The sequence below is a fragment of the Capra hircus genome, chromosome 19 (assembly GCF_001704415.2).
Source record: "Capra hircus breed San Clemente chromosome 19, ASM170441v1, whole genome shotgun sequence".
Lineage (NCBI taxonomy): Eukaryota > Metazoa > Chordata > Mammalia > Artiodactyla > Bovidae > Capra > Capra hircus.
Genome location: NC_030826.1, coordinates 41,352,546 through 41,373,899, shown reverse-complemented (window position 1 = coordinate 41,373,899; position 21,354 = coordinate 41,352,546). Strand labels below are relative to the sequence as shown.

The 21,354-nt window shown below is 54.9% G+C and overlaps 1 protein-coding gene across 3 annotated transcripts; it reads left to right on the top strand.

Annotated features, from left to right (window-relative positions):
* On the top strand, positions 725 to 18,290 carry LOC102179515 (keratin, type I cytoskeletal 15). 3 transcript variants are annotated; one of them, XM_018065052.1, is made up of 8 exons: positions 725 to 1,405; positions 2,196 to 2,278; positions 2,362 to 2,518; positions 3,004 to 3,165; positions 3,251 to 3,376; positions 3,579 to 3,799; positions 4,232 to 4,257; positions 5,018 to 5,397. In XM_018065052.1, the coding sequence occupies exons 1-8, from the start codon at positions 914 to 916 to the stop codon at positions 5,110 to 5,112; spliced, it is 1,362 nt and encodes a 453-aa protein (XP_017920541.1). In that variant the 5' UTR covers positions 725 to 913; the 3' UTR covers positions 5,113 to 5,397. The 3 variants fall into 3 exon arrangements, with proteins under 3 accessions (XP_017920541.1, XP_017920543.1, XP_017920542.1); XM_018065054.1 differs by lacking the exons at positions 4,232 to 4,257; positions 5,018 to 5,397 and adding exons at positions 17,599 to 17,621; positions 17,964 to 18,290 and having other exon boundaries at positions 865 to 1,405; XM_018065053.1 differs by lacking the exons at positions 725 to 1,405; positions 2,196 to 2,278; positions 2,362 to 2,518; ... (3 more) ...; positions 4,232 to 4,257; positions 5,018 to 5,397 and adding exons at positions 13,682 to 14,305; positions 15,542 to 15,624; positions 15,945 to 16,101; ... (3 more) ...; positions 17,599 to 17,621; positions 17,964 to 18,290.

The window sequence follows — 21,354 nt, the reverse complement described above, 5'->3', positions numbered from 1 at the left end:
ACTCGTCCCAGGAGCAAGTAAAGGTTCAGTGACATGTAGTTGGCAGGTGGTGGGATTATCAATCAGCCCCTTGTCAGCCCTGAGCTGGCTGGCTTTTGTGGGAATGCCAGGGCAGTGGGACAGGGGGCCGGGGGGAGCTGGAGAAGTAGGAGGGGTCTGTAGATGGGGGAGGAGAGGAGGTGAAGGGTGGAGGAGAAGAGTACATTTGTAGGGTCAGGGAAGTGACAGATGCTGGCCCCTCTGGTCACCTTAGCTGGTACCAGACTCAGGCTCCCTCTCCCGTCCTCAGTTTATGCCCATGGCCCCTACCTTCTTCCATGCACCTTGCCCACCAATCCCCAGAGCCTGGCAGGCTTAGACACAGGATCTGTGAAAGGGACCACATGCAGCAGCCCTGCGAAGTGAACTCCCAAACTGCGAGCCAGGAGCCAGCTGCCTGGGTTGAGGGTCCCGGGCTGGAAGCAGCAGAGAAGTCCAGGCGAGGGAGGAGTTGGCCTGAGCCACTAACAGGGCAGGCGGAGGCCTGGCAGACGTGATGCAAGGTTCCTACCTTCCGTGTTTTCTCTTGGAGTGTAGAGATGAACCTGTAATCCAAGTGTTAAAATCATGGCCTGGGGCAAAACACCATTCATTCTGAATCATCTCCTTTGTTGCATTTAAAAGAAAAAAAAAGGAAGAAAAGAAAAACCCCACACCAGCCACGTTGAGGTGTGTAGGCAGCTGTGTTTGTCAGGAACGCAGAAGGAGTTGGCTTCCCTTTGGGGGAGGAGACGCAATCCCACACCCCCTGGGGAGGGATATATAAGGAGCCCCGGGGCTGGGGGTGGCAGGCGCAGCCCTCAGGTTTCAGCCCAGCCCGTGCCTCCTGCCAGCTTCTCTTGTGCTGCTGAGAGCTCAGCACTGCTCCTTGCCCATGGCCACCACGCTTTTGCAGACTTCTTCCTCCACTTTTGGGGGTGGCTCTACACGAGGGGGTTCCCTTCTGGCTGGGGGAGGAGGCTTTGGTGGGGGGAGTCTCTATGGGGGTGGTGGGAGCCGCACTATCTCAGCTTCTTCTGCCAGGTTTGTCTCCTCGGGGTCAGCAGGGGGCTATGGGGGTGGCTTTGGTGGAGGGGCCGGTAGCGGTTATGGGGGTGGCTTCGGAGGTGGCTTTGGTGGGGGTTTTGGCAGTGGCTTTGGTGACTTCGGTGGTGGAGATGGCGGCCTCCTCTCCGGAAACGAGAAGATCACCATGCAGAATCTCAATGACCGCTTGGCCTCCTACCTGGAGAAGGTGCGCGCCCTGGAGGAGGCCAACGCCGACCTGGAGGTGAAGATCCGAGACTGGTACCAGAGACAGAGCCCGACCAGCCCAGAGCGTGACTACAGCCCCTACTTCAAGACCACTGAAGAACTCCGCGACAAGGTAAGGCCTCTGGTTTTAGGGAGAGGGGAGCAGGTAGCTGGTACCAGCTGCCCCGGGGGAAATCCTTTTCTGCCCAGGCAATGATGTGTAACCTTGGCAAGTGGGGGAATGCATTCCAGATGTGGATGGGGGCACACTTTGCTCAGCCTGGCAGTGCTGGGGATCCTGTGAATCTGGTCTGGACCAATAGGGGCCGAGATGAGAGCAGTGCTCACACCTGTGGGGCTCTGTCTAGAGCGTTCCTTTGCTTCTTTTGCAAGAATAAGAGTGCAGAGATGAAACTCTGGTCCTAGGAGTCCTGAACGCCAGGACCGCCTGCCTCACCCTCTGAATGTCTTGGGTGGCAAAAGCTTTAGGAGACCTGGGACTGGGCATGGACTCTGCCAGCTCCTCACTCACCCTTCACTCACTTGCACCAGTTTCCACAGCTGCCCTCCAGGTTCCCACTGACTGGAACGTTCTATAGATGCAAGGCTGTGTTAAGGTGTGCAGGAGGCCAGCGACCGTGAGTTGTCCACAGGGGAGGCTGGTGGAGCACCCCAAGAGGTCACCCTGCTCCTGGCCAGGCAGTTCCCACAGGGCATTCCCTGCCACCCTCCTTGGTCTTTCCTGTCCAGAGACCAGGAGGGTGGCATGGGATGGCTGGATTCTGCCTGGGGACCCTACAGCCTACTGTTGCTGGTATCCGAGGGGAGCTGGTCAGTGAGGGGTCCCATGTGAGGTGCGCGGCAGGGGGAGCAGCAGGGAAGAGGGAGGGGCCCTCTTGACACCAGCTCCCTTTATCCTGCAGATCCTGGCGGCTGCCATCGACAACTCTCGGGTCATTCTGGAGATTGACAATGCCAGGCTGGCTGCGGACGACTTCAGACTCAAGTACGCTCCTTCCGCACTGTCCCCCAGCTCAAGTGGTCCAGACCCCTTAACCCTCCTCACTTGGGTTTCCTCTTCCTTTCCAGGTATGAGAATGAGATGGCCCTGCGCCAGAGCGTGGAGGCCGACATCAGTGGCCTGCGCAGGGTGCTGGACGAGCTGACCCTGACCAAGACCGACCTGGAGATGCAGATCGAGAGCCTGAACGAGGAGCTGGCCTACCTGAAGAAGAACCACGAGGAGGTGAGGATCAGGCAGGGGGTGGGGCTGGTGGGAGGCAAAGTGGGGCCACTGGGGACTCTTCTTAGTTGGCTGAAGGGCTGAGTGGTTTTGATATGCACCCGCCAACACAGAGGTCCCCATGGAGGGAAGGATCACTGGTGACCCAGACTCCTTATCTTCTCTGATACATCGCCAGGCCAGGTGGCTGGTGGGTGCTTCTGTCCTGATCTGTTTCATGAGCTCATAGAAGGGCCCTACTGTCTGAGGTCCTCCCTTGGCAGGACCAGAGACTAGAGAGGAGGAGAGACCCTCAGAGCTGAGAGGCCTGTGCGATCAAACCTCTTCATGTGGCATGGGAAACAGAGGCCAGGGTGGGTATGGGGCAGAACTGAGGTCATGCGGTGTGTTAGTGATTAGTGATGGAGCCAGGATTGGCACGTGGGACCCCAGACTTGGCTCTGACTCCCGCCCTCTGTCTCTGAATGCCTACCCTCCCTCCCCTGAAGGAGATGAAGGAGTTCAGCAACCAGCTGGCTGGCCAGGTCAACGTGGAGATGGACGCAGCACCAGGCGTGGACCTGACCCGCGTGCTGTCAGAAATGAGGGAGCAGTACGAGGCCATGGCGGAGAAGAACCGACGGGATGCCGAGGCCTGGTTCTTTAGCAAGGTGGGTCTGACTGGTGGGCCTCTCCTCAGCTTCCAGAGCCCCTGGGAGGCCCATGGAGCTCACTTCTCTTGTGTGTGACCTATAGACGGAGGAACTGAATAAGGAGGTGGCCTCCAACACAGAGATGATCCAGACCAGCAAGTCGGAGATCACAGACCTGAGACGCACGATACAGGGGCTGGAGATCGAGCTGCAGTCCCAGCTCAGCATGGTCTGGCTCCCTGCTATGCCCCTCTTCCTCCTGCCAAGCCTCCCCCTCCCCACCTCTGCCATCCTTCATGGCTGCTTTAAGCATTGGCGTTCCCAAGCTCCCTCCGGGGGAGGTTCCATGCAATCCATTTGGCCTGTCTCCCCAAGCCCTCGATGGCTTCCTGGCTAGCCTGATGCGGTGTCTCTGGTCTGCTGCCCACTAGAAAGCCGGGCTGGAGAGCACGCTGGCAGAGACGGAGTGCCGCTACGCCGCGCAGCTGCAGCAGATCCAGGGCCTCATCAGCAGCATCGAGGCCCAGCTGAGCGAGCTCCGCAGTGAGATGGAGGCGCAGAACCAGGAGTACAAGATGCTGCTGGACATCAAGACGCGACTGGAACAGGAGATTGCCACCTACCGCAGCCTGCTGGAGGGCCAGGATGCCAGGCAGGGGCTGGGGTGCAGAGGGGGAGTGAGGGGTTAGGGTGGAGAGTCATCTTAAGGGCACAGCAGTGTGTAAAGTGAAAAGAGAGCAGAACATGGAGTCAGAGGTTCTGGACTCTGTGCCCTGGTCATCGGCTATTACCTTGGGCAGGTCATGTCACCTCTCTGGTCCTGTGTGCCTTCTGTAAATGATACAGTTGGGCTAGTAGTCTTGGATTTGATGCTGGTTCCACTTCCTAAAGGAAATGGATGGGTGTTATTAAAGATTAGAATCTATCTGCTTAGGGGTGGCAGGTCTGGAGGGCTTGCAGGATGGCCCAGCCTTTAGAGAAGTCAGACATGGGGGTAGGGGTGGAGAAGCCTGCTTAGCTGTCTCCCTGTAGGCAGACCTGAGCTTCTGTCCTTTGCTTACATCTGCTTCCATCTCTCTTGCAGGATGGCTGGCATTGGTACTGGAGAAGGTAAGAGGCTTAACTCTTTCTAAGTTGAGTGGGGAGAGAAACTGTTGAAGTCACAAATACCCTTGGAATGGGGAGGAAGGAGAAAGAGACCAAGCATCCAAGTAGGGTGGGGAGATGCCCATTCCAGTAGGTGCTTATTCCTCCAGTGGGACCTCTGTCAGTCCCTGGTAGGGTTGGGGTTGAATATTTATGGAGAATCTTCCAGGATGAGCAAACTTTATCCAGGGCATAGCCCCTGCCTAGGCCCCACCTTCATGTACTTTTGGATGCATGCACGCTAACTCGTGTCAGTCATGTACGGCTCTTTGCGAACCTACGGACTGTAGCCCGCCAGGCTCTTCTTGTCCATAGGCAAGAATACTGGAGTGGGTTTCCATGCCCTCCTCCAAGGGATCTTCACGACCCAGGAATCAAACCCATGTCTTTTATGTCTCTTGCACTGGCAGGCATGTTCTTTACCACTAGTGCCACCTGGGAAGCCCCGTACTTATGGATAGACGTCCATGGTTACTTCCTGTTTATGCGCAGCTTAAAAGCTCTGACATTCTTGCTCACTGCAGGGCATACCTGCCGCTGCTCCCGCCCATCTCTTTGATGAGTAATTCAGCACCAGTCGTCCTGGCAGCTCTGGAAGGATTGGCCGATGGCCATTCTCAGGGGTGCTGTCCAGTCTTCTCAGAGCTCAGACGAGGCCCTGGCCCCCTTGGGAAGGAGTACAGGGAGCGTCTCCCATTCTTAAACTTGCCCCTTCTTTCTACAGCCTCCCTGGGAGGTGGCGGTGGCGGCAAGGTCCGCATCAACGTTGAGGAGTCTGTGGATGGGAAGGTGGTTTCTTCCAGAAAGAGAGAAATCTAACACCCCAGTGCAGGGGAGATGCCCCTGCCACCCCTGCCCTCCCCAGGCTGAGCAGAAAGCTGGCCAGAGGGACCGGAAAAGCAAATTCCAGGCTCTGCCTTCAGAGGGTCTGGTCCAAGGGGTCCTTCGTTTCTTAGCTGGGTGTTTCCTGTGCTCTCCCCTGCCCCCTCCAGCTTTCCTGCCTCCGATAGAGCAGGGAGGTGCAAGAAACAGCTCTGTTGTGTAACAAGCTCATGGTCTGTACCATGTCCATGCAATAAAGCCTTGCTTTTCCTTTTGCAAATATCCCTCAGTAGCATGTTCAGTTTTTCTTGTTGGTGGCCTCTGAGAAAGGCCAAGGCCCACCTGCTGCCATCTCTCCCCAACTTTGACCTCTTCCCTGCACAGTCACTCTTTGGGGTGTCTGGGTCGCCTTGGACAAGCCAGGCTGATTGGATGACTTGTTGTCTGGCTGACCCCATTTCGTGATCATGGAAGCAGGAAACAGGGTTCCTTAGAGTGGTGTGGTGTACTTAACATGAAGTAAACACATCGAGACATTGATTAGTCAGTTACTGGATGACTGACTGCGTAGACGGCTCTGGTTCACCACTGTATGGTTGGCACTGGGCTAGGCACACCCACTCACGGGTCTCATTTAATACAACTGCTGGTGGTCAGGCCTTATTATGCCATCTTAGAGATGAGGGAACTTAGAGTTGAGACGGGAAACTTACAAATGAGGTGGTCAGGCTGATGATTAGTCCAGTGGCCTCATGGCTGGAAGGTAAGTAGTAGGGCTGGGGCTGGGCCCCACACCTGTATGACTCCAAGTTCACGGCTTATTCTCGGATCCCAGGCCCTGGTTCTTCACAGCCAATTGCCAGGACCTTCCCCCTTGCTTCCAGCTCTCACCACGTATGCTCGCTAATTTCCCCTCTTTCCCAGCTGGGCACACCTGACCTCTAGAATGGCTGAGCCACTTCCCATCTCTGTCCCCCTGCAAACCTGGCCCCCATCCCTCCATAGATGCCATCTCCCTACAAGGCACTGAAAGCGCCGAGAGGGAGAGACACCAGCTCCAGGAAGCCCTCCCTGATTTCTCTAATTCCAAGTCCAGAGCAACTCCAGCCCTTACTGCCCTTCTTCGTCCAAATCCTGCTCCCCTGTGCCCAGTTTCTACCTAAGGGCTCATTAGAGCAGCGGCATCCTCTGTAATCCATAGCCCCTGCTGCGCTTGTGCTTAGTCACTCAGTCGTGTCTGACGCTTCGCAGCCCCATGGACTGCAACCCGCCAGGCTTCTCCGTCCATGGGGACTCTCCAGGCAAGAATTCTAGAGTGGGTTGCCATCTCCTCCTCCAGGGGATCTTCCCAACCCAGGGATCAAACTCAGATCTCCCACATTGCAGCAGATTCTTTACCATCTGAGCCACCAGGGAAGCCCAAGAATACTGGAGTGGGTAGCCTAACCCTTCTCCAGGGGATCTTCCCAACCCAGGAATCAGACCAGGGTCTCCTGCATTGCAGATAAATTCTTTACCAGCTGAGCTACCAGGGAAGCCCCTAGCCCCTGATAGAGGGCAGGGAATGAGGAAGCAGAGAACTCTGGGCCCTGGTTGAACTGGGCTCAGGAGAGGATTGAGGGGAGAAGGGGAGGGGAGGGAGAACCGGTTTCTTTGTCCTGCTGGGAAGATCACATGGGAGGTGCTGCTGTTCTCCTGAGAATCAGATCATTTGTGGGGAGGGCCAGGCCTTCTGAGAGGCATCCCGTGGGTCTCACTGGGTGAAACTCCTCTTCCAGCAACCCTAGCTGGAAAGAAGGTGGCATCCACTCTTTCTGAGGGGGATTTAATCTAGAATGTGTCTCCTGAGTGCACAGATTTCCCTGGGGCTGGGGGGGAGGAAAGGGATTTTATTAGTGTCTGTACACTCCCATGGTAAGGAATCTGCTTGCAATGAAGGAAACCCGGGTCGGATCCCTGGGTCGGGAAGATCCCCTGGAGAAGGGAATGAGTACCCACTCCAGTACTCTTGCCTGGCGAATTCCATGGACAGAGGAGCCTGATGGGCTACAGTCCAGGTGGTGGCAAAGAGTCGGACGCAGCTGAGCAACTGACACTGCACCCTGCCAGGCTCTGGACAGGGCATTCAGTGGATGGTGTCTCATTTCCTCTCCCAAAAGCTTTTGAAATTGAGGCCAGACTTGAGCAGCAGTTTTCAGAAGAGGAAACTGAGGCCCATGGAAGCTAAACCACAGGCATGAAGCCACAAGCTAGGGGACAGTGACGCTGGGTCTGGAGCTTTCTCTCTAATTCCAGACCCTTGCTTTTCCCTTGATGCCGGGGGGTGGGGGGTGGTGTGTGACAGAAGCTGGCGACACCTTCCTTAGAGGATGTGCTGGTCTGAAACTCATTTCTTGACCTCTAGGGGCAAACTGTTCAAGTGTCACACAGCCAGTACGGTCAGAAAGATTGTCCTTACAAGGCACCTTGGTCTCTCACTCTGCGGTTCAAGCCCAGAGCACCGGGTGCTGTGTCCCTGACATCCTGGGGCTCAGCCAGGCTCCTTTGGGACACTCTCCGCCCCCCACTGTTGAGGCTGGTAGCTGAGCTACTGCTCTTGCATCACTGATATCCAGGTCTCTTTTGAGAGGTCTCAGGCCTAAACAGCCACAGAAGAGTCTTCTCTGACTGCAAAAATAACCACGTCTGCAAAAGTGCAGGGCAGAATGGGGCTCAGCTGTCCCTCATCCAGTGAGCCTCCTCTAGAGACCAGACCCTGAGCTAGCGGGGAGAAGCCTGCTTCTCTCTTCTTGGAGCACCCCTGCTTGCTCTGCTGGCCTGCTCTGCTGGGATTCAGGGACGAGCTATCAGAGAGGCCCTTGCAACTTGCCAAGTTCTGTCCCCTGCCTGACCCTGAAGTGAGATGCCCACTCCCAGGGAGAGTGCATGCCTGGCTGAGCCCTTAAATTGTCTCGGGACACAGATAGCCACCTCCTGCCTGTCCCTGGATGGAGGTTGGGCTAAGTTTCCAGCCAATCCGGGAAGCAGGTAGCAGGCCTCCCTCTGCTGCTGAGAGGGCAGCTTTGGGACTAGGGATTAGGGCTCTGGGTGTGTCCCGGGTTCAGGCTGGCCTTCCCAGAGCAGGCATGGGGCATGCCCATCTTTCTCACTGAGGACTCTGAGTCCCTGTCCCCCTCTGGGTCTCAGTCTCCCCATCTTTACATGGAAGATTCTGATTGGACGAGATGATCTTGAGGTTCTCGATGCTGAGATCTCAGGGGGGAGCCTGACCTGGGAGACCTGTGGCAGCAGGGGCAGTGTCTGCTCCATGCACAGCTGAGTCCTCAGTGGGGCCTCTCAGTAAATATTTATTGCCTGAGTACATGAACTTTTTTCTCTTTTGCTCCTTCCTGCTATAGGCATGGCTCTGGACATTCCCTGGTGTCTTGGGCGTGTGCCCACCTAGGGGTCACCTGTCCCTCCATGGGCAGCTGGCTGCACGAAGGAAAATAAAATGATGCCAGCTTTTCCCATGAGATTTGGAGCTGGGGTGACCTCACTGGAGACCATTTCTGCTAGACATTCCTTCTCATTTAAAGCCAGCAGACAACGTGTCTCTGAAACAACTTTTCAGGCAGTTAGCCAGCACTGGCCTCTGCCAGGAAAGGTATTCAGAGGTATATTTGACAAAGCCCCTGTCTTCAGGGAATGTAAGACTGAGTGGGGGAAATAAGACCAGAAGCCACCAGCTGTTACTTGTCTGGCTGCTGCCAGTGCCATGCTGGTGCCAGAACCAGAGGGAGGCGAAGCAATGAGCTGGCACAGGACGGAGGACCGAAGAATATTCTGATGGGTCATCTAACAATGAGAGGCTTGCATTTCCTTGTTTGTAACAGGGAGGAGAGAGGAACCTTCTGCCTGCTGGGAGCTCCGGGGTGTCAGGTGCTTCTCAGATACTCACTCGTCTGACGCTCGTTTTTCTGTTATGGCCACCGAGACACTGAAAGGTTGAGTAACTTTCCCAAGGTCACACAGCCAGTCTATGGCAGACGTAGGGTTGGAACTCAGGTCCACTTAATTCAAAGCCTGTACTGGCCTCTACGGGTTTCTGGAGAACTCGGGTGGTAATAACAGGGATTTTAGAAAGCTGAGTATGTAGAAATATAAAGCCCTGAGACTTTGAGGCTAATCTGAAGAAGGCTCCTGAGGACTGCTGTGTCAAGCAGGTGTCTCTGAGGATGCAGAGTGCCCAGAGAGCCTGGGTCCACCATCTGGGCAGGGGCTGCCTTTTACAAGGTGACTCTCTCCTGTGGGGGAAGCTTAAGACCCGTTGGGAGGTCGTCAACCAGACTGGGAGCTTCCCAGGCGGCTCAGTGAGTAAAGAATCTGCCTGCAGTGCAGGAGACACAGGAGACACGGGTTCGATCCCTGGGTCAGGAAGATCTCCTGGAGGAGGGCATGGCAACGCATTCCAGTATTCTTGCCTAGAGAATCCTATGGACAGAGGAGATTGGCAGACTACAGTCCATGGGCTCACAAAGAGTCAGATGTGACTGAAGTGACTGAGCGTGCACATGCGTGCACAGCCAGTCTGGACTCCAGACCCCCTGTGGTCCAGGGAGAGAGAGGAGGAGGCAGGAGCCTGATCCGAGATTCAAGCAAGGAACTCTGGTGAGGAGCTGGAAGCAGGGTTTAGGCCTCAGATCTACAGATGAACAGTCTGGTGACTCTGGCTAAATCTTTGAGAACCAGAGCCCCAGAGGGCATTGCTGAAGGAAACTTAGAAGTCATCTCAATGGAAGGCCCCCAATGAATCAGCGGTCGACCTAGAAATCCATGTATTTCTCTTCCTTTCCCATTGCCCTGGGTCTCTGCATTCCAAGTCTCAGTTTCTCCCACCTGTGAAATGAGGGGGTTGAATGGGAAATTTTCTACTACCATTTAGGTTTTGACATTCTGCACTGAGTGAGTCCCCGGGAAATCCCCCGAAGTACCTGTGAAATCAGGTCAGACAGCAGACAGGCTGAGCACCCGGCCATCAGTGCACAGGCCTAACCTCTGTGGGCTGCAGGACCATCCACCAGGTGGGTCTTGGGTGAGAGGAGGCCTGAGAATGGCAAGGGCAACAGAGGCTGGTCTCTGGATGGGACGGTGCTAGCACTGGCCCGAAAAGGATTAACCAGGCAGTGGTTAAAGGTGCAGACCCTAGAGCCAGAGGTTTGAATCTTGGCTCTGACATAGTCAGGTTTGGGCAATGCCATCAGCCTGTCTGGGTCCTCATTCCTCATCTGCAAAAAGGATATGATGATTAAAATAGTAGAGTTGTTAAAAGGACCAAATAAAGTCATGCATGTAATGTGTTTCACAGAGTGTTCAAGATGTTAGCTAGTGTTATTTTATTGTTTTTTAACATATACGGAATGGGATACTCAGAGATCAGACACTGAGTTTGCAGCAAGGATTGGAGATACCAACCGGTAGGGTAGTGAGAGCCAGATGCCAGCTTAAATCTTGACTTCACGGCAACCTTGGACTAGTGACTTAGTCTCCCTCAGCTGCTTCATCTATAAAAATGGGGCCAAATAAAACCCCTCACCTGTTGTTGTGCAGACTCAGTGACAACTTGTCAAGACGAGCCTCTTCTGCAGGGTTACTCATACATGGGGCTTTCCCTCCCCCTCCCTGGAAACGTTATAGAGGAGGGGACTAAATCTGTAGTTTTGCCAGAAAGCAAAGAAGGGAGCTTTAGACCCGTGAGCAGGGCCTCAGCCCCATCACTGGGTCCTGTCCCATCTGACCCAGGGCTGAGAGAGGAGAAACAGGGTCCCCCATACGGCTCTCTGCCCAGGTCCCTCTAGGAGGGCTGGCAGGTGTCCCCGGCTCTGTGGGTCCTGGGGTTCACTTCGTGGTCAGAGGAAGGCATTCCTGTGTCAAGGCATCACATACCCTCCTCGGGAGGGGTGGGGAGGGGCTGTGCCCTGAGCCTGTGAGAGAGGCATGTTCTGGCCACCGTGGGCCTCCAGAGGACCTGTGATTATTGTTCCTCTGAGGGGCGTTGGCTGAACCTGCTCTTCAGCCCCGGGAGGATCGTCATTCCAGGCCTGGCAGGTTCCATTAATCACCTTCTTGTCTGTTTTGATCCCCACTGAGAGAGAGAGAGGGCTCCTGCTTTGGGCTGAATCACACCTTTTCAGCGAGAGAGCTGAGCCATCAGTTTGGAGCAGGAGAGCTGGGCAGGGTCAGGGGTAAGGCTAAATCCCTGGTCTCACCAGGTTTTGGAGCACCGTGGCCCACCCTGGCTCTCTCCCTGATGCTGACACCTGCGAAGGGAGATGCAGGCCCACTCCCCCACCTGAAGAAAACAAAGGCCAAGAAAGCCCTGACTCAGAACCTTCCTTTCTGGTATTGCAGAATCAGCAAAAGGGTTTCCAGGACAACCTCAACTCACCTCTCCCCAGCCCCTGGCCTATCCCACCAAGCCCTTCAGGCTGTTGTGGGCAGAGGGCAGCTCCCAGGAGGCCATTCATGGCCACCCATGGCCTCCTTGGTAAGTGGAACCTGGAAGCCTGAGTCCTGGGTCCACCATTCTCAGCCCTGGAAACTCTCTATTCTGGGCTTCTGAGAGGCCAGCTCAAGGCCCTTTACTTTTGGCTCTAGAAGGAAATGGCAACCCACTCCAGTATTCTTGCCCAGAGAATCTCGTGGACAGAGGAGCCTGTTGGGCTGCAGTCCATGGGGTGGCAAAGAGTTGGACATGACCGAGTGACTAGGCATGAAGGTGAGGCCTCCTCTGGTGGGCTTCCTAAGTGGACCCTGAGTCTCAGGCACATCCCAGGCTCCTCGGCAGGGACCCTGGCCTCAGGCCCTAGGTCATATCCTCTATGTGGCCTCTTGATCAAACATGCACAAGCTGAGTCAGGCATCACGTGGCTGTGGGACTAGAAAGAGCTCAGTATTACAAGACTTCCTTTTTGGAACTGGCTATGCCTCTGAGGCTGCTGCTGTAATGAAATCATTAAATCCATGGGTCAGGCTGACCTAGGGCTTCTCAACCTGGACACAATTGACCTTCTGGGCTGGAGGATTCTTGGTGGCAGGGGCTGTCCTGTGCACTGTAGGGTATTCAGAAGTATCTCTGGTCTCTGTCCTCCAGATACCAGTAGTATCCCTTTGGTGTGATGAACAAAATGTCTCCATACACTATGAAGTGTCCCTTGGGAAGCAGAATAGCCCCTGGCTGAGAACCTCTAGATTCATCTATGGTGACACAGTTGGAATTATTGTTATATTTGGGGAATGGGGGATATGGACGGCAATTGACCAGGAAAAGGTACAATGAGATTTATAGGAAGTTGGAAATGTTCTGAGTGGTGGCTTAAAGTTTCGTAGCTGAGGATCCCACATTAAGATCCCCACAACTAGATCCCACATTAAGCCTGATGCTTATAATTTGTCTATTTTGCTGTAGGAAAAAATATGCCTAAAGAATGAGCCTAGTCTGATTCAGGTCAATGTATGGCAAAAACCACTACAGTATTGTAAAGTAATTAGCCTCCAATTAAAATAAATAAATCAATTAAAAAAAAAAAAAAAGAATGAGCCTAGCGTCAGACAGATCCAGACTTGGGTTTCAGTCCTGACTCTGCCCTTAAGGCTTAGTTTCCTTCTCTGTAAAATGAGGATAAGAGTAGGGTCAACCTTCCTGGGCCACTGCAAAGATTAAACAAGGTGTGCGTGCTTAGTTGCTAAGTCATGTCTGATTCTTTGAGAACCCATGGACTGTAGCCGAGGAGGCTCCTCTGTCCATGGGATTTCCCAGGCAAGAATACTAGAGTGGGTTGCCATCTCCTTCTCTAGTGGATCTTCCCCACCCAGGGATCAAACACAAGTCTCCTGCATTGGCAGGAGAACGGATCCTTTACCACTGAGCCACCAGGAAAGCCCCTTAAACGAGGCAGTCATTATATAATTCTTAGCCCAGTGCCTGCATATGGCGAGGGATCTGAGGGTGTTAGCTCTTACCAGGTGTGGGTCCCCTTGCCCTTTCTCCGCCTCCTGTTCCCCAGCTGTGTCAGACGGTCCCTAAGGTCCCTTTCCACCGTGACTTTATCTGATGGTCTTGGAGCCACTTTTTTTCTCAGCCTAAACACCTTCAAGGTCATTGATTCTACAGGACCTTGCTGGAAGCAATGGAGTAGATGAAGTGCCGAGAAGCACACAGAACATCTCAGTCAGACTTTTTCGAAATAGGATGAAGGGAGGCGGAGGGCCACTTTGCCCCTTCCTTCCCTCTGCAGAGGCTCCCTGGCAGGCAGGTGCAGCTCAGTCCCCGTTCTAACATTGGGTGGGGCTGATGGGAGTGAGTTCCCTAAGCGGAGAGGTGAGACAGAATTCAGTTGTCAAAGGGTAGTCTCAAGGAGAACACAGTTCCCTCTGAATCATCCCTTTTGTTAAGGATTAAAAAAAAAAAAAAAAAAAAGGCCCCTTCCCCCAGAGGCACAACCCACCCTGGAGAACGGAGGTAACTGAGCTTGTGGGAAACATACGTGCAGCTGGCACCAGTCAGAGGGTGGGGAAGGGAGGAGAGAAGAGAGTGCCACTGTCCAACCCCTTGGAAGGTGTATAAAAGGCATCCACTGCGGAGGAGAGCCACAGTCCTCGGCCAGACCCAGCCAAGCTCCTGCCGCACCTGCTCTCTGCCCATCTCTCTCTCACCATGAGCTGTCGCCTGCAGAGTTCCTCCGCCAGCTACGGAGGTGGCTTCGGGGCTGGCTCTTGCCAGCTTGGAGGAGGTCGCAGTATCTCTACCTGCTCAACCCGGTTTGTCTCTGGGGGATCTGCTGGGGGCTTTGGGGGTGGTGTGAGCTGCGGCTTCGGTGGAGGGGCCGGTAGTGGCTATGGGGGTGGCTTTGGAGGCAGCTTCGGAGGTGGCTTCGGAGGTGGCTTCGGAGGTGGCTTTGGTGGGGGTTTTGGTGGAGGCTTCGGTGACTTCGGTGGTGGAGATGGCGGCCTCCTCTCCGGAAACGAGAAGATCACCATGCAGAATCTCAATGACCGCTTGGCCTCCTACCTGGAGAAGGTGCGTGCGCTGGAGGAGGCCAACGCTGACCTGGAGGTGAAGATCCGAGACTGGCACCTGAAGCAGACCCCGACCAGCCCGGAGCGCGACTACAGTCCCTACTTCAAGACCATAGATGAACTCCGGGAAAAGGTGAGCCCTTGCAGGTTGAGCAGGGTTCTCTTGCGAGCAGGGCAGAGACTCGATGGCCATGAAATGCACGGTCTCCAGGGACCAGCAGATGCAGTGTGGAGGGAGTTCTCACCCTTCCTTTGGGTGAAAAATCTAGGCTTTTACTGCCTATCAAGCCTCTCTTTTGTGTTCCAACACCTCTCTGCATGGTCTTTCTCATGCTACGCATTTTCTCTCATTATTCATTTTTATTGTTCTTACTCATGCCAACTTTTTTTTTTTTTTACTGCTTTCCAAACAGTTATGTTGTTAGCGACTTGATCTCTATAATCCTAACCCACTGGGTTATTTGGAAACCGTGACAGCTTTAAAAGCCACTAAGAATGGATAAAATCAACAGAGAAAGGAATACATGTTCATTCATTGGTCTGGGAACACTGGTGTGTTTTGTAGGGGCCCCCTTTAAACTGGTGTTCTCAACTGGCCTCAAGCAGGTGGGGGAGATGCAGGCAGTGCTAAGCTGAGATTCTCTCACTCTGTGAGGCCAGCTTGTTGGAACAGAAATCCACCTGCCTGGGCTGGGTCCCAGCTATGTGGGGTGGATTTTAAGTGCTTTGGAACACAAAAGTTGAGACAGGAAATTCAAATGGATGGGGATATTTACTGAAATTCCACTCTGCTCAGTGGGGAGGCCAGCTCCAGTGAAGTTATGAACTGTAGGGAGTGAGGCTGATTCTTTCCTGATTTTTAAAAATTAGGTAATTAATTAGGCTATGCAAGTCCCAGTTGCAGCACAGGGGACTTTTAAATTGTGACTTATGGGATCCAGTTCCCCGACCAGGGATTGAACCCAACTTCCCCTGGGAGCTTGGATCCCTAACCACTGGACCACCAGGGAAGTCCCCTCTCCTGATCTTAAGGAGAAGGAAGGGGCTCACGATAGTGACCTTATCAGATTGCTAGTGTGCCTGTGGAGAATGACTGACCACAGACGTCCCTGATGGGGTGGCTCCCTGCAATGCACGTACAGATCGCCATGACCAGACACAGAACTCTGGAGTGGCAGAACGAACTGGGGGGACCTATCTCATCCTTCACTTTGCAGAGAGGAACTGAGGCCCAAAGAGAAGTGCCTTGTCCCAGCCCGCAGGGGCAGGGAGCAGGCAGAGCTGCACGGCCACCCGTCCAGCCCGTGTTTTCTCAGTCCTCCTCCCCGAGCTCGTGGACCCTCCAGTGGTCACCTTCTCTATTTTGCAGATCCTGGCGGCCACCATTGACAACAACCGGATCATCCTGGAGATTGACAATGCCCGGCTGGCTGCCGATGACTTCAGGCTCAAGTGAGTTTTATTTCCCTCCTCCCGCTTTCTCAGCAGTTCTTGTTTTAGACGAATGTTCCTCTGATCAATGTAATCCTAGCATCCCAGGAGTAAAGGTCTTGGGGAAGGAGCAGAGTTCAGAGGAGGGTAGGGGTGTCTCCAGTTTCATTTTTTTCCCTTTCTCTCTCTCTCCCTCTGTTTCTTTCATTTTTTTTTTTTTTTTAAATTTGAGCAGAGAAAGGTTTATTGCAGAGCCAAGCAAGGACTATGTGTGACTTCTGCTCAAAACCTTCAATTCCTAATACCATTTCTGTGTTGTTTTTCATTAAAAAAAATATTAGGTATGAGAACGAGCTGACCCTGCGCCAGAGTGTGGAGGCCGACATCAATGGCCTGCGCAGGGTGCTGGACGAGCTGACCCTGACCAAGACTGATCTGGAGATGCAGATTGAGAGCCTGAACGAGGAGCTGGCCTACCTGAAGAAGAACCACGAGGAGGTGAGAGGGGGAGCTGGGCCTGCTGTGGCTGAATCACCTCCAGCAAGAATGGGGAGCCCTCTGCTGAGGTCAGACTCAGCTCTCCACAGTGGAACCTCGAAGCACTTTCTGGAACATTCTGGTAGCATTCAGAGCCGAGGAAAGGCCGGCTGAGGAGTTTCACGCGTCTTCCTTTCCCATCCTCACAGGAGATGAAGGAGTTCAGCAACCAGATGGCTGGCCAGGTCAACGTGGAGATGGACGCCACTCCGGGCATTGACCTGACCCGCGTGCTGGCAGAGATGAGGGAGCAGTACGAGGCCATGGCGGAGAAGAACCGCCGGGATGCCGAGGCCTGGTTCCACAGCAAGGTACCTGGCTGTCTCACCCAGCCGAGCCAGAGGGTGCCTGGGCCATCCAGCTGGGCTCCTCCGTCACCTCCGTCCTGCTTGAATTCCAGAGTGCCGAGCTGAACAAGGAGGTGTCTTCCAGCACGGCCATGATCCAGACCAGCAAGACAGAGATCACCGAGCTCCGGCGCACGCTCCAGGGCCTGGAGATCGAGCTGCAGTCCCAGCTGAGCATGGTACACCGGCCGCCCTCTGCCCTGTGGCTGCCCCCTCGAGGCGCCTCCCCCAGGCCTGGCATCCCTCAGACCTTCTCCTCTGCTGTCCAACCAGAAAGCCGGGCTGGAGAGCACGTTGGCAGAGACGGAATGCCGCTACGCCCTGCAGCTGCAGCAGATCCAGGGTCTCATCAGCAGCATCGAGGCCCAGCTGAGCGAGCTCCGCAGTGAGATGGAGTGCCAGAACCAGGAGTACAAGATGCTGCTGGACATCAAGACACGACTGGAACAGGAGATTGCCACCTACCGCAGCCTGCTGGAGGGCCAGGATGCCAAGTAGGTCCCGCAGGAAAGGGACTGGGGGGACTCTGTGCTTTCAGAACAGGCAGGGTCTTAGGGATCCTGTCTGGCAGGGGAGGGCATCTGTCTGCACTCTAACAGCTTGGACCAAAATCCAGGACCAGAGCTTCTTCCTTGTCCCCTGGCATCAGACTGTGGGGGCGTTTCCCTTAACCTTCTCATCTGGGCTTCTGGATTAGACTTGGCAGGGCTAGGGACCATGGAGAAAATATCTCATGCTGGAAAAGTATGAGCTTGGATTCAGGACAGCCCAACAAATCCTATAATCTAGAGACTGAACTGCCTTCAGACTATTTGCAGGGGCCAGGCCATCCTTGTAGGCTCAAGGGAAGGGTAGAGGGTCCAGTGAAACAAAAGGAGGACAAAATTCCCAGCAAATGCTCAGTAACATCTTCTGAGGCTTCACAGACAGACAGACAGGACAGGACAGGTCTGGGTTCACCTGATGCTGCTGCCCTGTGGCCTGGGGGTACAGCTGGGAAAAGAGCCCAACTCAGGGGCTCCAAGGGCTCCTGAGAGGCTCCAGGTGAGGACAGGTAAGCGGCCGCTCTTGGTTGCCTCCCGTTCACCACTGCCTCTCTCCTCTCTCCCAGGTTGATCGGTTTCACCACAGGAGGTAAGAAAATAACCCAGTGGGAGAGGCGATCAGGCTCCTATTCATCGGCCTGGGGTGGGGGTAGGGGGGAGGCAGGAGGCAGGGCTGGGCTCCCCCGTGTAGGGAGGGGGATGGGGCTGGAGCAGCGATGGTCACCTGCTCCTCCGTTTTCCTTGCTGCCCCACAGACGCATGGGGCTGTTGTGGAGAGAGTCCCTCAGACAGTAACATAGAATCCCTATCACCTACCCTCGCCCCCGACCTCCTGACCTCTTTGGAGTTTGGGGCCCTCCTGTGGGGGGCAGGGCTGGCCTGAGGTGGGTCTCCTCCAGCCTGAAGGTCTTTTGCCTCCTTCCTTTTCCAGGAACCTCCGGCAGCAACTCCGGTCGCCGGGTTCCAGAAAACAGTAGGCCTTAATTCTGCCAGGTGGTCCCTCCCTCTGTCTTCAGCACCCAGAGGAGGAGAGAGCTGATGGCTCCCTGCAGGAGTGAGGGAGGCATTGCAAGGGGCCTCGGCCACTCTGCGACCGGCCACTGCCCTTCCTGAGGGAGGCCGCTCCCTGCCCTGCCCTGCCCCCACCCCCAGGTCTGCTTCCTCTCCTCCCTGACCTGGCTCCTTTCTGATTCCTCTGCTTCTCCACTGAAGAAAAAAAAGCTAATTCAATAAAATTTCCCAGCTTCTTGCAAACATATTTTTGATTCTGGCCTGGTTTCTGGGGGTGGCGCCTGCCAAGGCCCTGGCTGGGGATGGTGGGGGTGGGGGGCAGGTGTGGTCCGGCTGAGTGGCCCACCCTGAGGAGGCTCGGCCCAGAGAGCTCTGAGCTGGGAAGGACACAAGGCACCCGGGCTGACCGTCAGCCACAGGTGGGATGCTGACAGACACAGAGACACAGGTGGTTCGTGGGTGACGGCATCCTGTAAACGTGGAGTTGCGGGGGCACTTGGGCCAGTTCAGTACCCTATAGGACATCTGGTAATAAGGAAGTGATGGGGTTCTGGTAAAGTCAGGTGATGGCGTGATGCGGGAAGAAGTATGCAGGGTTTGGGGCAGGGTGCAAGGGGCTAGGGCTGATGTAGGGAGAAGGAGACCGAGGACAAGCACTCCAGCTCCAACCACTGCCTCCCTGCTTCCCACAGAAAGAGCTTCCTTTGAGATTATGGGTGCCCAGGCCTGAAGTCCCCCACCTCTTGGCTCGCCCCAAGTTCCTGCCATTCCAAGTCACAACTCAAGGAGGGACCTCAGTCCGTGCTGATACTGACCCTCCTCCCGCTGCTTCTCTGGTTGTCCCGGCTCAGACAAGCAGCCTCCACTGGCTGCACTTAACTCCTTCCTGGGACTGGTCGCCTGGATTCTGATGTAGGCGCTCTTCTCTTTTTCTTCTTCACCCCTCTGCCCCTTGGGGCATCTGGAACACGTCCACAGTCGCAGTGTGTCCTGCTGACTCTCCAGAGAGGCCCCTCCTCTCTGTTCCTGTCTCACATGCCCAAATGAGTTGGCCATTGCCTCGTTGGATGCACTTGATGAAGGAGCACCCCTCCTTCTCCCAATTCTGGGCCTTTCTGCTCCTCCATCCCAGAGGACCCGGAGACCCAAACCATGTGCCTGGGAGTCCTCTTGGTTCCCTCTTTCCTTCACCTCCTTCACAAGTCCATCCCTGCTTTACTTGTAATGTTCTCATCCCCTGTCTGGTCTTAACTTGCTGGGCAGGTTGCTTTGGCCTCCCTGCCTCTGGTTTGAGCTCCCCCTTCATCCATGCTCCACACACCAGCTGGGGCGATTGCTGGAAATGAAAAGCCCTCCTGGCTCAGAGATGCTGCAAGAGCTCCCCATGGGTCACTGAGGAAAGCCTAGACTCTTCATCAGCCAAGAGGTCACCTGGCTCTGGCCTCTTCTGGCCTCTCTCTGACCTTGAAATCCACACTAGCCTCCCCCTTGTCCACCTGGAGGTCCTGCCACTCCAAACTGCTCTCAGTGACCCAGCCATGTGGCTGGACCTCTCGGGCCCTTGTTCAGTGAGGGATCTCGGTCTAATCTGATCTTCCACCTCTGTGCTCTATTATTGGAGACCAGGTGGCCCTAGTGGTAAAGAACCCCCTTGCCAGTGCAGGAGACATAAGAGACGTGGGTTCCATCCCTGGGTCAGGAAGATCCCCTGGAGAAGAGCGTGGCAATCCACTGGAGTGCGAAATTCCATGGACAGAGGAGCCTGGTGGGCTACAGTCCATAGGATCGCAAAGAGTCAGACACGACTGAAATGACTTAGCATGACATGACCAGGTTTTTTATTCAACATTCTGATGGGGATGGCCACCCCCTCCTCTGCGGTGCAGGGAGAGAGTGGGGTGTACTCAGGTGTTTGCGCATCTGCGCCCCACCTCCACCCCGCCCCAGAGTTGACTGTTGACTGCATGTGCCGAGGGGGCAGGCTGTGTCCAGCCAACTGCTGGGGCTTGGCCAATGCTTACTGAAGGGAGAGACCAGTGAATGAACTGGGGAAATGCCTCTTAGATGCTGTCTGAGTTTTGTCGTGAGGTTGTAGGCCAGAAGGTATGGGTGCTCGGCACTCTTGCCAACTGCCCGTTCTCTGCTCTCTTTTCATTTTCTCCCTCGCCTCCCCTCCTCCTATAGTCACTGCTCTCATTCATCAGCCTCTTCCTCCTCCTTCACCCCGAGCCTGTCTGAGCTCCGGCCAGTTGGTTTAGTCCACAGTGGTCATTCAGAGGTGACCCGCCCAGCTTGTTAAGCCAGGGGAAAGCTGTGGCTGTCCACTCATCCCAGATCCCACTCCCACCCCCCCGCCCCACCCTGTGGAATGAGGTGTGGTTCTGTTCTCTTCCACACACCCAGAGCTGTCCTAGGAGCTCAGACATCAAAGAGGAAGAGGACATGACCTTCACTCCCAAAACTCGGCTACTTTTTTTTGTTAATTTATTTCATCTGCAGCTGCTTATGAAGTGCACCATGTACCAGATGCTATTCTGGATCCAGCAGAGAGAAAGATACACACATATTTCCATCTTCAAAGCTTAGTTCCGGGTTCAGCGTCTGCCACAGATCTCCACTCTTTCCCCACCACTGCCAGCCTCCCGGGTGTATCCCCAAGGCTCCCTGGACTGATGGACACCACGGTCCTTTCAGGAGAGCAGGCCATGACGTCCACAGGCTCTGGAGCCACACTCTTCTGGCAGGCGTCCTGACTGTTGCCGGCTCCATGTGTAACCCTGGCCAAGTCACTTACCCCTGTGGGCTCACTTTCCTCCCTGCTCAGTACTCCCTCGGAAGCTATGAAAGTCAAATGCTTAGAACAGTCCAGGCAAGTAGTAAGTGCTCAATAAATTAAGCTTTGTCATCCTCTTCCCTTCAGGGCAGGGATGGTTTCCTCCTCCTCCTTCTCCTCCTAACTAGGATGTTATAGGAGCTCAGTAAATGTGTTGGATGGAGGAATGAGGGCTGAATGAAGATAGGCTTTGGGAGATAAAGAGGTAGGCAAGCATTCTGTCCTGCAGGCATGAGGAAGGGGCTTGGACCAGATGAGATACTCAGAGCTGAGCCCCATCGCTGGTGCAGGGGCCCCTGGGGTCCATATCCCAGGTTTGCTGGGCTTGGAGCAGCCCCCTCCCCCCAAGACCCAGACCAAGGATGTATGGGGCAGCCTCCTCCTTTTCTAAGCCAGTGCTGGGTGGTCTGGTGGGGTGTGGGGTTAGTTGTCCATGTGAAACAGTGAAATGAGCTGGATGCTGGGCCTGGCAGGGGCT